Source organism: Odontesthes bonariensis, chromosome 18 (genome assembly GCF_027942865.1).
Source record: "Odontesthes bonariensis isolate fOdoBon6 chromosome 18, fOdoBon6.hap1, whole genome shotgun sequence".
Taxonomy (NCBI): Eukaryota; Metazoa; Chordata; class Actinopteri; order Atheriniformes; family Atherinopsidae; genus Odontesthes; species Odontesthes bonariensis.
In genome coordinates, this window is record NC_134523.1 from 3,437,640 (window position 1) to 3,456,539 (window position 18,900).

General features: G+C 40.2%; 1 protein-coding gene across 1 annotated transcript in view; it reads left to right on the top strand.

Annotated features, from left to right (window-relative positions):
• The window catches only part of col22a1 (collagen, type XXII, alpha 1), a 70,886-nt gene that overhangs the window by 16,625 nt on the left and 35,361 nt on the right, over positions 1-18,900 (top strand). The window contains exons 4-17 of the mRNA XM_075449920.1: positions 5,269-5,380; positions 6,467-6,590; positions 6,736-7,011; positions 7,102-7,182; positions 11,646-11,762; positions 11,878-11,922; positions 12,029-12,091; positions 12,335-12,373; positions 14,012-14,065; positions 14,170-14,223; positions 14,332-14,385; positions 16,044-16,097; positions 16,195-16,239; positions 18,799-18,852. Coding sequence (XP_075306035.1) covers positions 5,269-5,380; positions 6,467-6,590; positions 6,736-7,011; positions 7,102-7,182; positions 11,646-11,762; positions 11,878-11,922; positions 12,029-12,091; positions 12,335-12,373; positions 14,012-14,065; positions 14,170-14,223; positions 14,332-14,385; positions 16,044-16,097; positions 16,195-16,239; positions 18,799-18,852 — 1,172 coding nt within the window. The remainder of the gene's footprint in view (positions 1-5,268; positions 5,381-6,466; positions 6,591-6,735; positions 7,012-7,101; positions 7,183-11,645; positions 11,763-11,877; positions 11,923-12,028; positions 12,092-12,334; positions 12,374-14,011; positions 14,066-14,169; positions 14,224-14,331; positions 14,386-16,043; positions 16,098-16,194; positions 16,240-18,798; positions 18,853-18,900) is intronic.

Consider the following 18,900-nt stretch of genomic DNA (forward strand, 5'->3'; position numbering starts at 1 on the left):
GCTGACATGGGACAAGAGACAGGGTGCACCATTAACAGGTTGAACAATCTATGACAGCTCACACGCACAACAAAACTCTTCTCTCGTATGGGCAATTTGAAGTCTCCAGTTGAGCAAACCAACATGTCCTTGGTCTGCAGGAGGAAACCAGAACAACAGCTGGAGAACTCCACATAGACATAACAAGCAACTTTTACACAGAAAGACCCCAGCTGGCAAGTGAATTATAGTCCAAGAACTGTATGTTATGAAGCTACTATGGTTACCACTGAGTAAAATGGTAAGCAGGAAAGATGGATACATTTTGGAAAGAAATTAAATGTCTGTACGAGTTTCATACGTTGCTATTCAAGCTGTTGATTTCGGGAGAGCACCATCATGTGAGAGACTGATGACCACGGCAGATATTTGATACGTAATAAAAGGCAGGTATTTGTTTAGCATACTGAATGTTCTTGGGTGTACAATGTTTGACTGACAGCTTTTATTAAGCTTTTTAGACCATGATCTGCAGTATGACAGGAACATTTAGAGCAATTAGATCTCAAAAAATATTTAGATATGGTACATTAGTAAAAAGAACATTACAGCCAAGAAGTTAATACTGCAGAGTTCTATCACGCCTAAAGAAAGAAAAAAAAAGCTCAGTAAGTTAATTAAGTTGATATATATATTTGAATGAATATATTTTTGTTTTAAACTAAATGTTTTTTAAACATTAAACTGTATGACACCACCATTATTATATTTGTTATCACTGTGGAAGTTTGCAGTTTCAGCTGCTGAAAACCCATAGTCTTGCTGCAGGATAGTTCAAAAACTGCGAGAGCCGGCCTTGCTGGGCTAGCTTGCAGCCTTGAGTTAGCTCAGTTAGCTTCTCGAGTATCTTCCAGCTCACACAGTGAGCAAGCTCCTGGCTCCCAACTGAATGAGGTCCCTGCTTGCTTCCAAGCTCCTAATTTGCAAGGCCTTAAGTCGAGCTTCTTCACTGTGCCTTGTTTTTACCTTCCTCTCCTTGTAGTCTATGCTAACTTCACCCTAAAGCTTGTGTTATCTTCTCATTTAAAATGCTACTACAGCGTTTACAAATTAGTGCTGGTTCCTCCAACCTTTTGTGTGGGGAATGTGCCTCCCTGACCCCGTTTTTCTTAAACTGTTGGTGTTGCTTTGTAGATTCACAGCAGAAATCCTGAGCCATTGAACTGACATGCTCATCTTAAAGATACGCTAACAACTTTGAAAACTCAATTCTTGGTGGAGAGGGACTGAAACAGATCTGTTTTGGTTGTACTGACACTGCTGTTATACTTCATGCACAATTTGTCACTTCAACATTATCTGACAATTATCAAGTGTTTTATGACCTGGTGTTTCATAACCGACGGATAAAGTCTTTATTTTCTATCTTATTTCTTCTTTTGTGAACACAGCGTGGCTGCATTGTGACTTTTTGGTCAACCCTTTTGCCCTCGGCAGGGATTCAACGGTACAGAGAGGAAGAGAGAGTGTTCATGATCAGAGACGATAGCATTTCTTCACACTGTAAAGACACATTATCGCATTCTTGTCATTGGGCATGTGCTCATTATGTGGTTTTGCTTTTCCGCTTCGCTGCAAAAGGAAATAAGAGTAAACTTTCGATAAATCATTGAAAGCTGCTGTTTACAGAAGCAAACATCCCATTTTGTGTCAAAAGCATTTGGAATAAATCCTCTCGTTTTTTTTGTTGCTGTTGTTTTTGTCTTATACCTCCAGAAAGCAAAACTAGAAAATCTTTTCTTGTAACCAAAAGTAAAATTTGTAAATATAATGTAGGCTACCCTGGTTTATATTAATTTTACATATAGATAGATAGATAGATAGATAGATAGATAGATAGATACTTTATTGATCCCGAAGGAAATTCAAGCATCCAGTAGCCAGACATAATAAAGCAATAAAAATGTTTATACAATTATAAACAATTTAAAAACAATCTAAAAATTTAAAAAACAATTTTGAAAAACAGTTAAAAAATATAACACAAATGAAATGCGGTGCCTGTAGTGTTCTCAAGGCACTATAATAATTAGAAATCCTTGCTTCTGCCATGATGTTTGAGTATTATTTAGAAAACAATGTCCAGATGTGCATGAAGAGGCCAAAGCGGGTCAGCAGAAAATTTCAGTTTTCATCCTAACTGTAGATGCTGCACGTTGCGAAAAAGAATTACTCCAGTGCAACACTGACAGTCATGTCATAATTAGTTTCAAAACCTGATGTGGGCCCCACTTTGGGCAGAATGCTATCAAACCGCGGTCTGAGGTCTTAAACACTTACACGGTAAAGATGTCTGGGGGTTTCCATAGTGTCGTAACTTGATCTATGCAGCCCTAACTTTAAGGCATGCATTGTCAAACACACTTGAGTGAAGTGCTTTTTTCAGGTCGTGACTCGGCACACAGAAGTTTTCTACATACAAAGTATCAGACCTACAGGATTTATTGTCACTACTCCGACAGCTCCCACTTATAATTACCCAAAAAAATGTTTACAGTGGTGCAGAGAGAGTGCAGTTGTGTCTGAAAAATGTCAGGACCATTTGCCACTGATTATGATTCGACAGCCAAGAGGCCTGTGGTTTCAGGCAGACAGTCGTCTGACCCCTCAGGATACTGAGTGCACACAGGAGGCTGTGAAGCGTCTTTGTGGTTCTGTGCTCACTATCTACTGCACAAATGCTGCCATCTGCTATGATCAAAAGAGCGATGTGTGCATGCATTTGCCTTTCCCAGTCAGTGAACTCATCTGGCTTTTGCCGCAGATCACCCCATTGGTCGGTCTTGGCTGTCCAAAATAACTTTTTTTCGGGTTAATTATACGCTGTCAGCTGCCAGTCCAAATTACAGCTCTGAGCTCAGATGGACCCCGAGCAGCCAGAGAGATGGCGTGGTGAGCCAATGTGCACCACACAAGCGTGGTGACAGAAAGTAGCGAGTCCAGTAAAAGTCGCAGCTGCATGGCGTCTTCGAGCAACTGATAACCAGCGAAACATCCCTTCAGTGGAGGCAAGCACCACGAGTGCTGAAAGGGAAGAACTGAGAAATTTACTTTTTTACTTTCAAAGTTGTCAGTAAGCAAAAGTGTTTTTTTTCATCTTTAGGGTGTAATATCTGAATATTGCTCAGATTCAACAGGAAAACAAGCCCTTTCAGCATCACTCTTCTATTATTAGACCTCAGTGGTTAAGATAAGGTTAACCTTGACCTCATCTCTTTTAAAACAAGCTGCAAATGTTCTGTTTGATCCAGCTCTCACTTAAGGTTGTAAACAATGGCTTTATAACAGAATACAGCAACAAATATTTAAAGGGATCCACTGCACTTACTCTCTGACGTACTCAGAATCACACACACGGAGAAGAAGAGATGTCACTTCTGTACCCAGAGGTATAGTTAGCAGAATAGTACGCCGTAAGGTACACATGTGGTCCTTCAGGTAAATATTGTGGACCTTTGTTTAATTCTCAGCTTTAATGGTCTTTAATAAAGCAGCAGAGAGAGACAGGAAGGTGGGCAGAGACAGGGAGGTAACATGCACCAAAGCGCAACAGGCCTGGACATGAACCCGGACTGGCCAACATCAGGACGTACTTCCTCTGTACATGGGATGTCCACCCAACCGGCCGAGCCATCAGGCGCCCCCATAATTGTACCTTTAATACCCTGAACCTTTAGGTAAATAGATTAAAGCTTACATTTGAGTTTATTCAGAACCTTAATATATACATTTGTCCACATGTACAAAATGTAGAGGGTCACATATGGCCATGCTCTTTTTTTCTGTTGGGCAGCCTTCATGTGACACAATAAGAAACATGGGGCATGAAACAAAAGTAGAAACCCAAACCATTTAGATTTTTATAACCGTCTAACCATGTTTTATAACATGACCACCTAACCTCGTGCACTGATTTAAACTCTAACCTTGTTCTTTGAACACCGAACGCTAAACAGTGAAGAATTCTGAGTGGAAGGAAAGTCGAAAAGGACAATGAGCTTCTAAAATGCTGCGCAGGGTTGTCCCACCGGGATAAAGCATACATACCCGTTTGAGACCATTCCTGCGCTTGGATTTCTTAGTGATTTCTTAGTGAGTACTGTTGCCTCCATATTGATACACCTATTGAAAGTTCAAAATGAGAGCAGTTTTAGGGACGAAGATCAGTAATGTGCTCTTATAAAGATTAGTTTATCTCCAGAATTGATAGCCAACTATAATGGTGACAAAACCCCAGTACAAATGATTAATTCTGCATTTTGAGGCAAAGAAGACACAGCACCATCTCCTGGCCAGTCCTGTCACAGATTAGAGTGAACATGCGGTTTCCAAAAGTGTATTAGAAATGTCCCGTGAAAAGTTCTACCCTTGAGAGTGTAAAAAAGTGAATATGAGCCTCTTTACTAAGAGACAAAGAAGCGGAGCCCCTTTAACTTTTACTCGGTTGCTAAAGGTGGAGCGTAGGGGGCCTGTATGTCTTACCACCTGTTTCCAGGCTATTTCTAATGACATCCACAAAGCTTTTGCCAGACTCTCACATTACCACTCTGGTTTCCTCTTTGAAGGTTTAGCGTGCTTGTGTTAATATTCCCACTGGAAACCTTACAACCCACAGGTTTCCCTGCAGTATTAAGACATGCAGGAATACCATGAAGCTTTGCACGTCTTTTAGACATTATAATGGCACTTTGTCCTCTCAAAAGAGTAATCACCTGCTTCCAGTGAGAGTTGCACAGTTAACTGGCAGTTTCAGAACTGCATAAGTTGGCATCACCATGGCTACAGCACTTGTTTGCAATAAAAGGGAGTATCCTTTCTAAACCACCTAAGTACAGTCTGTGGTTAAACCACTTCAAATCACACGCTGCAGGGAAATGTACACACACGTGGACACACTCACAGGAGGACCTCACCAGCGATGGCCGCTAGTTTTATACTCTGGCAGCAAATCTAACAAACATCTCAGTGTCCTAACAAACGGCCCCTTTTTCCATTTGTTCCGAGTCAGACGACGATTTCAACTTTTATCCAAAAAAGCCGCAAACAGAGCAGCTACAGGGTGTGGTGGGCCTGGCCCAGCTAAACTACAGCACATCACCAGAAATCTGACAAAGCCATAAGTCAACCTCAAGACTTGAGAGCCTGCTGTGCTTATTTATGTGTGTGACAGAGAAAGTAAGTCAGAGACTGTTTGGAGTCCAACTGGGCTGTTTTACTGTGTTGCTGCAGGGTTCGACCTGATGGAGTACTTCAATGTGAAAGATATTCTGGGAGGCAGAGTTGACGACGGCCAGAGCTCATATGTTCGTCTTGGCACCATGCCGATAGTGCAGCAAACAGAGTAAGTGGGCACACCGTCATGCTGCAGATTCAGTTCATCTCACATTTTCTTCAAAAAATACAGAAAGATAGAATCTAAAGGCTTGGCCAGACTCCCCAGGTAGTAGGGACAAAACATTTTTCTTCTGACCACAAGCCTACCCACCCTCAGAGGAACAGGTGTGCCACGTTAAGCACAATTTATTATACAGACTAGCAGAGATAAAATTGCAGTGACCAGACACAACTACTTTAATTAGGAATTAAGTGTATAAATTAATATTGCCTAGAAATACAGAGGAAATATGACTCTGCAGGGCATTAATTTCAAAAGTTATTCCAGCAGATCGTTGGGCTAAAGCTGCAAATAAGTGATACATTTTTTAAAACAAATTTACAATCATGCAATTGGCAATAAATATATCTGACCTGTGAATCGAGAATTTTTCCCATTATGATGGCTTTTTTTAAGTTATTACAGTCCAAATGTTTGACTTTTTGGGAAGCTACTCTTGAGTTGGTTCAACAGGTTTTAAGGTTTTACTGCCATTAAAGGGAAAATAAATGACAAAAACATTCATTATCAGCTTTTGGCCTTCGAGCAAATTATTATCTACAACATCGGTATTGGTTTCGCAATCATTGCATTCCTAGTTTTAGCCCTGTGTCATGGAACAATTGAACTGTTATCTTTTCTACAATAGCTTTGGCAACAGTATAAAGTCTAGACAAGGCAAACTCCCCTCACTAAATATCATGTGGTGGAAAGCAAAGTCTATCACATGCATAGGCACAATACCGGGATGAAAATACTATTGTGTGTGCATATAGTGTGTAACAGGCCTATTATATATGTATTTCATTGAGAATACAAGTTTAGGAAATGATGTCGAGCAGAATTAATGTATCTTGTTAATATTAAACATCAGAGTACAGTATAAAAGAAAAGCTTAAAAAATGCATGAGCAGTAGCTATAAACTGAGTGGTGGTTAGATGAAACACAGACACTGTTTACATTGGGGTTTACACATTCATATTTAAAGTGTGTTTATCACATTAAGTGCACAGACTTTAATAAACCAACAACTCTGTTCTTTTATTTGGCAGAGATGTGTTTCCTCAAGGTTTGCCAGATGAATATGCCTTTGTGACAACGTTCAAATTCAGGAAAACCTCAAGACGTGAAGATTGGTACCTCTGGCAGATTTTTGATAAATATGGAATCCCACAGGTGGGTGAGCCAAATGTGTTCCGATTTGGAGGTTTCAACTTAGAATAGTCTCAGCTCACTGACCATTCGGCTCCTTGTTAAACTGATAGGATATGGCTTGTTGGAAAAGTCTTTAATTTACGTTATCCTCCCTCTGACTTGCAAGGTGTCCATCCGTCTGGATGGTGAGAACAAGGCGGTGGAGTACAACGCTGTCGGACTGACAAAAGATGCTGTCAGAGCTGTGTTCAAGAACCCTGAAGTTGACAACCTCTTTGACCGCAATTGGCATAAGATTGCCCTCAGCGTTGAAGCCAAGTCTGTAACACTGTACCTGGACTGCAAACGCATCCAGACTCTGCCAATTGAAGAGCGGGAGGACATAGATATTCAGGGGAAGACAGTAATTGGAAAGAGGCTGTATGACAGTGTGCCAATTGATGTAAGTCTCTACCTTCATGCTTGACACATTTTACTCATGTAAGCTTCTTTTCTCGGAGGTTTATCTGTTCGTCTGCCTGTTTTCATGCAGTTTGACCTCCAGAGGATGATGATTTACTGTGATTCCAAGCATGCAGAGCTGGAAACCTGCTGTGATCTCCCCAATGGGCCTGTGAGTATTACTGGTTTTAGACTTTCAGTCTGCATTTTTGTATTGGTGGTGCAACCATGTACTTTAGAAGCTGTGGTGTCACATCTGCCTCAACCACAGACATTCATATGTATATTAATATAGATTAAAAGAGAGGAAGGCATTTGGGCTTTTAAGTGTTTAAGGTTGAGCCAAATAAGTTATTTCCGCCCATTTTCTCTCTAATTTGAATAATTTCTTTTAGCTTGAAAATCCATGCTAGTTAGCATGAATTTTCAGGTTTTTAGCATCACTGTAGATTTCAACACTGTTACAAGCTGTTGTTGCAATACTAGAATAGAATAGAAAAATACTTTATTCATCCCCGAATGGGGGAAAGTCAAATAACTAGTAGTTAGTTTTGCTCAAACTAATGCTGTGATAAGAAGCAGTATATGTATTTATAAGAAAAGTATTGTCCAGAATGGGTTTAATCAACTTCATGTTTATAACATGTTAGGTTAATTGGTGTCTCTAAAATATTATCCTTAGGAGTGAGTATGAGCATGTGTGCATCTATTGAGGTTTTGTAGTCTACTAGCTTGCACTAGAAATCTTTGACTCTGTTCTATTCATCCAGTTGCTCACTATGTAGTCCACTGTGCAGTGAATTAGTCATTTTGTAGCACTATTTGAAATCTCAACCATAACATTTCATTAATTGTATGGTGCACAGATTTTCTTAGCATAAAGTTTAATGTCAGTACTGTGGCAAGAATTGTTATTTCTCAATCAAAGACAGCAACCTTGTGCTGTGGATCACCTCAGATTTTTGCTTGTACTTATCCTTCGGGTGTTTATGTGACACTGAACTTTTTTATCTTATATTTATTAACTTAACTTAATTGTCACTTAACTTATTGGGGCCTGCCATAGCATTGCATAGGAGGCCTCCATGCAAATGCAAGGCAAGGCACCTATTACTATTCCGTTGGCAAAAGTCTATGGGATTTAACATTGAAAACGTGTCTCTTTATATATATATTTATTCTTACGGGCCCGCACATCCCAACAATATATATATCAAAACGACCGGCTCGATGAGTTTTCGCGGGCTATTACTTTAATTGAAGATTGGAGTTACCATGGCGACGTAATAAGCAAAAAACAGCCCCCCATAGACCCCTAGGAATAAACAGGGGGATGACCTAGAAAAATCATAAAGAAAAAAAAATTTTGAGCAGTTACTGTGTCATCATGCATTAACCTAGAAACGCCATTCAAATGTCAGTTTGTAGATACGTCCGCGCTGTGTTCAGAAGTGAAGACGCCATGTCGATACCTGCTACGGATTTCCCACAGCATGCCTCCAAGCGACCCAACGTTTTGGCCAAAATCTGCAAAATTTGTAGCCTAGAAATCTAGACGCCCCTAGCGGCCGCAAATGGAATTTGCTCCGGGGCTAGTCTAGTCACTTGCGGTCGTTTTGCAACGTTCCAAATCAAAACTTGATCGAGCAAATCAAATCGTGAGGAGCGGGGTCGGAGGCCAGGCTACCTAGTGACGACAGAGGTGCGACGTTTCAGTGTGTAGTTCCAGAGAGAGGTAAACAACAACAAAAAAAAGTTCCATTAGCTAGCTCTCTTTAGCTTTATAGGGAAACGAAGTAAACTTACATCTGAGAGCAATCCCCAGTCAATTGCGAGCATGATGTACCGAAGACAGCGGGCCGATCTTCGTCTCAGAGCTGAGAAAACTCTCCGGTAAGGCATTTGAACGGTCAAATTCCGTTAACGGGACGAGAGCAGTCAAAACGGCTAAACCGGAAGTGCGTTGCTCACTGCGGCTAGCTTTAGCAGCGCCGAATTCGTGGGAACAAAATTGTAAATAGCCGGTATTTTGTCAGATTTTCAACACCTTGGGGATCTAAACGACTACTTTCTCGCCTGAAAATGTTTCAAATGTTGCTAAAGTTTACAGAGTTTAGAGCTTAAGGGAAATCAGCTTTTCAGGCCATAGACTACAAACCACAATGTAAATTCCGTCACGTTGACTACGTAAAACTTCTTCATCGCTCTGATTGGTTGTTGCGCCATCCTATTGCGTGGCGTTGAACTTGACAGACAGCCGTTTATCCCGCCCACACTGCTATCCAGCGTCACTAGACCCATGTACAGCTTTTTGCTGTACGGGTCTGGCTTGCTAGGCTACAAAATTTGAATTTTTAGAGAACAACTGCCATTTCATTAGAGTGTGGGAAGAGCAAGAGTTCTGACCTCAGATTCATTTTCGAATCGCCCTCACGCCTACAAATATTGCTCCAATGCCATTATGTACTGTCATAATATAGGCACGCATGTTGGGATTCATAAAATGTTTTCATATTTCATCTAGGGCTGACCGTTTGCTCTCAGAGCCCCTCAGAGCAAAGTGATGTCGGGGCTCAAAGACCTCAAATCCCCATTTTAATTCATCCAATTCTGAGAATCTCAGCAGCTCCTGCAGCCCTTCTTTCTCTCATCCGTGCTTTCACTGTGACTGTGCTACAGATCTGAAACGCGGGAATATTGAAGTCCAAAGGTGTCCCTCTGCGAGAATTCTGCGAGAATTTTTTCCGTAGCTCTTACGGTTTCCAAATGGGAAGCATCTGTTCGTAGAGGTTTTTTGGCTCTGAGAAGCCTGAGTCTAATATAATTAGTGTAGCAGCAGCTGGGGAGGGAGATTAATTACCATAGAAACAAGGCTAGTGGCCCAGCCAGTCCTTTGAAGTTTCAACAGCACAATTAACGCTTTAAAGGGACAGTTCGCCTCTTTAAAGGGACAGTTCGCCGATTTAAAGGGACAGTTCGCCGCTTTAAAGGGACAGTTCGCCACTTTAAAGGGACAGTTCGCCACTTTAAAGGGACAGTTTGCCGCTTTAAAGGGACAGTTTGCCTCTTTAAAGGGACAGTTCGCCGCTTTAAAGGGACAGTTTGCTGCTTTAAAGGGACAGTTCGCCTCTTTAAAGGGACAGTTCGCCGCTTTAAAGGGACAGTTCGCCTCTTTAAAGGGACAGTTCGCCGCTTTAAATTTTTTAATTTAAACGGCTTTGATGCCGTTTAGGCTTGAATGCTTCTTCTTTAGGCCTTGCGAACCATTACTGAGCAGCCGTGATTGGTTGAGCGATACGCACACTTTTGCAGGCCCCTGCTAAATTTCTTCAGAAATGTTCTAGTTATAGTTATAAACCACCTCTGCATTATCTGAAATTCATAAGCGACTGTCTGCTCCTATTCCCAAGGGAATTCTCTCTTAGTGAATAGAGAACTCATTCATAGTGGATGACCACAATGGACAATCCAAGTGCATCCACTGAGCGGTCCTTATTGGATGCACTTGTGAATGTGTAGCTTACAGCCATGCTTGGTTAGGCTTTAGAGGATTTCCCCTCTCAATGTAATTTTTTTCCCAGTGTGTTTTTAACATTGTTAACTTTTGTGTCAGTCTCATTTTTGGTTGAGGCCTGAGGGGCCAGGTTGTAACATAAATGGGGGCTTGTCCGGGATTTGAACCCAGAATCTAAAAATGGGCCTGAAGAGATATTCCTGTCCCACAATTTTATGTGGGGGCATAGAGCAACAGTCTACTATGACACTGTACAGTAATTAGTGATTTGGACAAATTCCAATCCTTTTCCTGAGCTAACAGCTAATAGCCCCCTGGATCCTGCTCTCTGGTTGACTGGCAGACACGAGATGGGCATCTATCTCAATTTAAAGAAGTGTATAGAAGTATGCAAATAACTATTTCATCAGACAGTATTTATCTTCAAGATTTCCAAAGTGTCATATGTCAAATCAAAGTCGAGCAGTGATGGCTAACCCCCATCGTGTCTCCTCACATCAGCATACTCAGGGGAATATAATTGCTCATGAATGCACTGCAAAGACAATCTCCATCTGACAACTCTGATGTACAATGTATGCGTGTGAAAAAGGACACAACTTTGCAGAATTTGCTGTGCAGAATGGAGCAGGAGTCTATGAATTATTCAGTATAGTACTGTTGATTATTAGTTCAGTTTTATCGTCCAGCATAGTTCCAGCTTAATTATTGTCTGTTTTTGATGTGTTCAGACTCAAAAATTTGCATTTCAATTTAAACCAACATATCATATGAATTATTTGTGACAACGCACTGCAGAGTTCATGTCACAATGCTGAAAGGCAAATCAGAGGGATTTCTCTTACTCTCCTACCTGATTGCATTGTAACATAACATTTAAGTTTGAAAAAGCCTGAACAGGGTCTGACACAGCCGACGATACAGTACATGCCTAAAAGACGAGACGGACAGATATTCACAAATGCTCCAAATGTTCCCAATGGCTGATTGTTAGGTTTGTATAATCGATTTTACATAGTGTAGTTGCCAAATCAAGAGCAAATAGAAATACTTTTTAGAGACTTGTGCCACTTTCTCGTTGCTTTTCTTCATTTTTTTCTAAATAAACTGTATCATTTCAGTGCCCGAAGAAAATTGTGACAGAGGCTCCGCCTGTGCCAATTCCCTTTCCAACACCTACTGTCGTGGAGCAAAAGAGAGGCCCTCAAGTAAACTGCTCCTGCCCCGAAGGGGAGAAGGTAAAGCTACTTGACCCTACCAGACTTCTTTATCCCTGTCTATTATTTCCATGGTTGAGTGGGAGTCCTTTCTTTAATGGCTTTCAAAGGACGGCTGTATTCTCATTTCTCGCAGGGAGATATCGGTGCACCTGGTGTTGCAGGTCCAAAGGGTGAAAAGGTCATCTATCCATCGTTGTAATTCCGTGCTAGTGTGGCACACAAGATTACAGTGTCTTTGTGTCTATCCTGCTTTTTTTATTGTGTAAACATGCTTACCTTTTTAGGGGGACCTTGGCCCTAAGGGTGCCATCGGACCAGCGGGCATCAAAGGAGAAAGAGGAGAAACTGTATGAAAAATTAGCGTCCACAATCTCACGTGTTTATTTTTGTTCCAATGCAGAAAAAAAACAGCTAATAATCTAAAAGCTAGCTCACTAAATTGGACTTTATCATGCAATCAAAGGTTAGAAGATTTCTGATCAGTGTAGTTTCAAGCAATCTGAAATCTTTTCACACTGCATGCCTTCCAGCTGTTCTGCTTCTTCTCCAGCCTCGATAATAATTGATCCTTATCGATTAATTATTTGCAGGGCAAAGTAAACTCTGTCAAAGGTGACAGAGGCGCGAAGGTAAGTAAACATGTCTTGTCGCAACTCTGCATGATCCTCATCTTAACTCAAATACTTGTCAGTCTGGATATGATGCATATTTGTCTTTGCATGTGGACAGAACATTCTAATCTTGTCCTGGAAATATGTATTTTTCATGCTTATTTCTTTCCTGCGTGCTTTTCATATTTTCATATTTTCAAATTGAATCTACTATTTACACAGAGCATTTAGGAAGTGGCTTATTTGAATGTTATTGTCAGAATTACAGGACAGCTCACTGATGTTGAGCCAGTAGGGAGGAAGTTGTAAACAGCAGCCTAATAAGTCAAATCACAGCCTCTGTGCTCCCGAACAGTGAAAACAAGCAGCATCAGAGCTTGATATGGTTTATGAGACAAACACCTTGGCACACATCAGTAACACTGCCCTGAAGAGGCCGCTTAATACGACCACAACGGGTCTTGAAACCCAGAATAGGCCCTTTTATTTATTCAGTTCTTCTGTTTATTTTGTGCATGTGATAGTTTTTGGAATACAACTAAAGAGTCCTTTGGTTAATAGAGTCGCACTACAGGAAGCAGCAGGACACCTATTCAGAAAGGCAGCTGAGCTCTTTTCATCACATGTTTATTGATTTTATCGTCCCTAATGCTGGGAAAAAAAACCTTGTGGCTTTGATGAAAGTGCATTAAATCAAACTTTAATGCGTGGCATCCCTGTTGCTTCTCCACTTGTTACCTTCTGCTTCAGCATCTGTCTTTGCTTTCTCTGAGAGAAAGCTGCAATTTGCTGCTGTAAACTTTTTCCAAACTTGAAGCAAACCCATGACGTAGGCTTCAAGCCACAGTTAAAATTGGCGGTGTTGGTCATCTAGTCGAAAGGGGCGAAAGTGAATTCGTCCTGCTGTGCTGTGATTGCTTCTAATTGCGCCTTTCACCAACGCGAGCAGAAAAATCCCCCCGCGTGGCATTGTTGTTGTAGGTAATTTTCCTTTTGGTTTTAGGGCACGGCAGTGCAGGGGACCTCTCTCCTTACATCTCTGATGAAAGAAAAGCAGCGTGTTAATATGAAAAGAGCCTGAGATAATTAAAGGGCAACCTTCTGTGACTTGTAAAGTGGTTTATGGAGCAGAGGGAAGTCTTGCGGTGGGCAATACCTCACGGTACCGTGTAATTTAACAGCCATTAACTCTTACTCAGTCCAGCTTTGAAAATCTACTGGATTCTTTGGCACAGACGGTGACATCAGTGTACGATCCAAAACTGTATTACTCTGAGGACAATGAAGAACCGCTGTTTCTTAAGTGTTTGGTTGAATGTGCGACCAAACCATAGTGGGTCTCGGTAAAGCATTGAGCAGTTTGTGGCTCCCGAGCCTTTGCTCAAAAGTGTTTTGTTTACCTCCTTGTGTCCTCTGTGAAGCTTTAACATCACATTTGTCTGTGTGACTTCATGTTTCTCTGTTCAAATAACCAAGTCTAATAATCAATCTCAAAATGTGTACTACTGGGTTTTGTATTAATCTGTGTACTAAACAGTTCTGTGATGCTAACAGGTTGATTTTCTGACAACACGCCATCGTCGCCTGCACCAGCCGACCTGCATGCTCGTGTTTGACCAAACCTAAAAAGTAAACACTTGTTTTTTTGATTTACAGGGTGATAGAGGCAGTTTAGGGTTGAAAGGTGCTCCTGGACTAAAGGGAGAGAAGGTGTGAACCGGAAGATGTGGAGGACGTTTTAAAATATTGTTTTTGAGTCTTAAAAAAACAGGTCTTATACTGGTATTAATGATGTGTTTTCAATCATTCCACAGGGTCTTGGTGGTATACCAGGTATTGATGGTTTATCTGGTGACAAAGGGCAGAAAGTAAGAAACAGAGTTTTTGCATATCAGTGTAAAATTTAGGCTTTGTGGCACTTTGAATTGCTTCAATGTTTCAATCGTTGTTTATTCATTTATTTATGTTGTAATTAGGGGGAAGCAGGCTTGGCTGGTGTTGCAGGGCCTCCAGGTTCATCTGGACAGAAGGTGGGTGAATGTGATGTGTTTTTTAATCAAAGCATTAGAGAGCGCTCATAGATGTGTGCCAGCAGTAGTATTTTTAAAACAGATTTCAAAAAGAGAAATGAAAATTAGCATATCTTTAGTATATAGCTAATATTTAGAACATTTTGAATATAGCTATTTTTTTTCTTTCTTGTTTTGTGACTTTTTCTGTTAAATGGGGCATACATATTTATATTTTGGTTAACTTTGTCTTGAATGAGGCGTCTGATTAAAGAGACAGAGGAGGGAAGGTAGAGGTGTTATATCTGATTGGGCTACTGAGCTATAACACACTGCCAAACCTAATGAAGGAAATTTACATGTAGAGCACACTATCAACTTTTATTGTTTTGATTTCTTTTGTGCTGACATCAGTTGTAGGAAGACGGAATGAAGGTGATGTCATCAGGCATGTCAGTTTATTTGGGTTCCGCCCTCTGGTGGCAAAAAGGCAGCTGGCTCAGCGGCCGCAGGCTGTTTGACTGACTGAAAAGCACAGAAAACGTGTCTAAAATAGTGAAGAGCTCTGTTGTGAAACAGATTCAGAAAGAAGATGGGGTTTTACTTTTTACAAACTTACAAAAAGCTTTCAGAAGAGAGTTAATGGGGAAACCAGGATGCTTAATTAGTAGTAAAAGGGACAGATAGTTTTCTCCGCAGTTGGTGCAGTTAATTACTGACGTTTTAAACGAATATTTTTGTCAGGAAATACAATCCTAAATGATACATTTCTCCTTCGTAAGCTGGATGCAAAAGTAAGCTAACATGTTTCCCAGAGGATCTTTATTTGGCAACAGTTTGCGTGGCTTTTGAGTTGTTCGGTTATTGTTTAGCTTTTCCAGCCTCAAAAGAGTTGAATAGTTTTTCTATATTAAGCAGTGCCAAATATATCTAACAGCAGTCTTTTATTCTAAATATATACGACAGCTGACAGCTAGCCCTTTTCATAGTCGGAAAAAACAGTGCTATCCATAACAAACCTATTAGACGGTGTAACAAAATGAGCACAAAGTCTCATAATAAGCAGAAGTATGGCTTTCGTGGCATGAACCCTGACATTGACTTTTTATTTTGTGTCTTACCTTAAAAACAGTGGAAACTTGTGAAATTACTTAGTAACCACAGATGGAACGTAATCCCATTGTATAAACATAAAGAAACATGCTAAAATATGTACATATACAGTTTGGGATAATGTCTTGCTCATTTTTTTACTTGACTTACAATGGTACAACAAAAAAAAGAAAAGAAAAGGAGGACATTGTTATAGCGACTCAGGTCCCACCACAAATGAATGGAATTGGAGTGCTTGTTTGCTAGGAGCCCCACTCAGTTTTTTGTAAAAGGAAAAAAACAGTAATTCTACTGGATGTCAGAGGACCAGGAGACACGTTTCTCTCTTGTTATTGCCAAAAAGAAAGAAAGCAAGCCCAGAGGTTTTACCGCTGAGGCTATGTCCTTGACTGCTGTTTGATCTTTCTTAGTTGGTCAGTTGCAAATTTTAGGGTGACTCAACTCTGACTGAGCAGCTCCGACTTGGCTGACAGAATACAAATGTACTGCAGAGTCAGCAGAACTAACACTGGTCCCAAGTCAAAAACTCCCACTGACACAAATGCTGATCATTTTATGTCATACAGGGAATCCAAGGCGATGCGGGGGATCCTGGTGCGCCTGGACCCAAAGGTGTTACTGTGAGTAATGCACTTCAGTATCTTCAGAGGCGATTTGATGGCAATTTAAAATGTTATTTTAGAAATTATTTTATGATGTCACTATGTTTTGTTGTAGGGCGATTCTGGTAATAAAGGTGAAAAAGGAACTCCAGGAACCTCAGTAAGTTACTGCATACTGTAACCGTTTCTTAAAGAAAATAGAAGCTATAGCTGGAATCATTTTTATTTCACTTTCCATATATTCTTACTCACACCTCCGAGTTATAAACACGAGTCCTTTAGTCACGCTACTCACTACTTATCAACAGTCATTGCTGGGAAAAACAGAGACCCCCTCATTTACTTTCCTAATCCATGTTTTTGCCAGCATGTCTTGAGATCCGAACCATGATTCTAGGTTTAACCTTTACGGAGCTGGATATCCTGATAGCAGAGTAGACTTCTGAGAAAGTGAGATCATTCTTCTCAGAGGACCTGAGAACTGAGGGGAGTGATCGTGCAAACAGATGGAGCTCTCTTGATTTACTCTCCATACTTCCTGTCTGGAATTTTGTGGGGGTGTTTTGGGCTTTGTTGATGTCTGATGTTTCCTTTGAGATGTTAAAACCTTCCTTAGAGATGCTAAAAACTTCCTTCTGTCGCTATCGCAGCGATGTTAGAAAACAATAAAGATTTCTAATATCACTGTGAAACGTTTATCTGGCAGCATTTGAAATGGTTTTCGCTGAAGTCGTTGAATTTGTTGATGTTTTTATGCGTCAGGATGTTCTTTTCATCATGACCTCAGATGTTTCAAGTTGCATATTGAGTATCATCAGAAAGATATGAGAACAAATTGTATCAATACGTTTTTTTAATTTTTTTCATCGTGCTAAGAGGTCAGCTTGAATTTCAACTTAAGACTTCAACAGGTGGTTTTATAAATAAATAAATGTAAAATTGGCACATTAATTGCTTTGCCACATGGCTCGAGGATTTGTATCGGGTTCTAAGAACACTATAGCTTCACTCAGTCATGCTGTGGCCAGGTTTAGAGCTGTCTGTCAGCCATTCAGTCACTCAGTCAATCAGTAAGCAATTTCCTGTGGGTGAAAACTACTGGAAAAGTACTTGTCTCCTTATGGTGATAAAGGGCTTAGGTGGTTTAGAGGAGGCACATGGGGTGGATGTTTGAGCAGAGTTTGACGGGAAAGTCAGGAATGTGTTTTTAGGGTTCAGCAGCACTGATCCACCACTTCAAGAGATGCTCTTTTATTAGGAGTGGTGGTCGTGTCGGTCAGGTGGTCTAGCACTTAGGTTTTGAATATATAAATCACATGAAATAGACAGCAACACACAGATCTATGAAGCAAAAAGGAGTGTTAACTGTTGTGAAACACTGGCTTTTACTTTAAGGCCTGAACATGAGCGAGGCATTACTGACTGAAATACTTCAAAAGTCTTGGGAATTGAGACTGCACTGGAAAAAAATCAAAGTCTTACCAAGTATATATGTCTCATTTCTAGTCAAAATATCTCATTACACTTAATATGAGACACAACTGCCTAACAAGTTCTATTTCAGCCAGCTATAGGGACTGGTTTTAATACAATACATCTGGAATATCTTGTTAAATGAAAAAGTCTTGAAAACAAATTGTTTTGAGTCGGATTTCATATGAAACAAGCTTTTTTTGACATTTGAAGAGGTTTTTAAGCTAATTTCAAGATCACTTTTATCTCAAAAGTCCCAAATATCACATCTTATTTCAAGAAATCTTGACAAGCCGATTTTCACTAGTTCCAGATTTTATTGCTTATTTCAAGCAAAAACGTCTTTTATTTGTTGTTTTTCTTAATTATTTTTGGAGGGGCATTTTTTCCAGTGTGATATGCATATAGGCTACTAGTTGGTGCCAGTTGGCAAATGCTATGCTAATATGCTAAAGTACGACAGTGAACACGGTAAACACAATGTGAAATATATATATATGTGTGCAACATATTGTGTTAGTTTCACAGAAACATTAGCCTTGAAATCAACAAATGCTTACGGATGGCGTTTGGATACATTTCACACAAAAGCATAAATCAAGTGTGCTTACATATTAAGAGGTATCACTCTGGAATACATAAGTATCTTCCCTTCCAACTGCCGATTTTCCCAACATTCTGATTGAATTGAAATTAAATGCCAGAGAGTTCTTCGGTCGTCGTCCGAATTGAAGCGATCATTGTGGCCTGGTATGAGCACAAAGATATTTAGATATGGTACGCAGTGTAGTTTAAGAGCCAAGTGACAAAAAGATTTGCTATTAAAAATAAAGGATCCAGCCATGAGAAAAGGAAGAGTATTTGAGATCACAAATTGCTGGAGGTTTACTGCAGCTTTATGTATTTATTGCAGCATAGCCACTGTGAGACATGTGACCACAAAACTGAAAAATATAGCAGTCATCAAAAGCCTTATACAAATCCATTAAGAAAGCATAAATAGCATATTTTAGTAGTGTTTTCAACATGGTGCTTCATCATTTGAGGTATGACTGCTGGTTGACGACCTTTACCTTTTTCGTATTTAATGACTCCCAACTGAATGTTCACTGACACCACCTCTTTATCTCAGTGATCCCTTATATTAGAATGTGTATTTTTCAGAGTTAAAGATTAATTTGATTTTGTGCGACACTATACAAAGCTGACTGATGTACCCCTCCTACATCTCTAAAAAACCTTTTAGGGTGCAGCTGGTCTGGATGGATTACCAGGAAAAGCTGGACTTCCTGGGAAAGACGTAAGTTGTGATCATGTTTTCAAGAACCTGAAGTTATGAAGACACTAA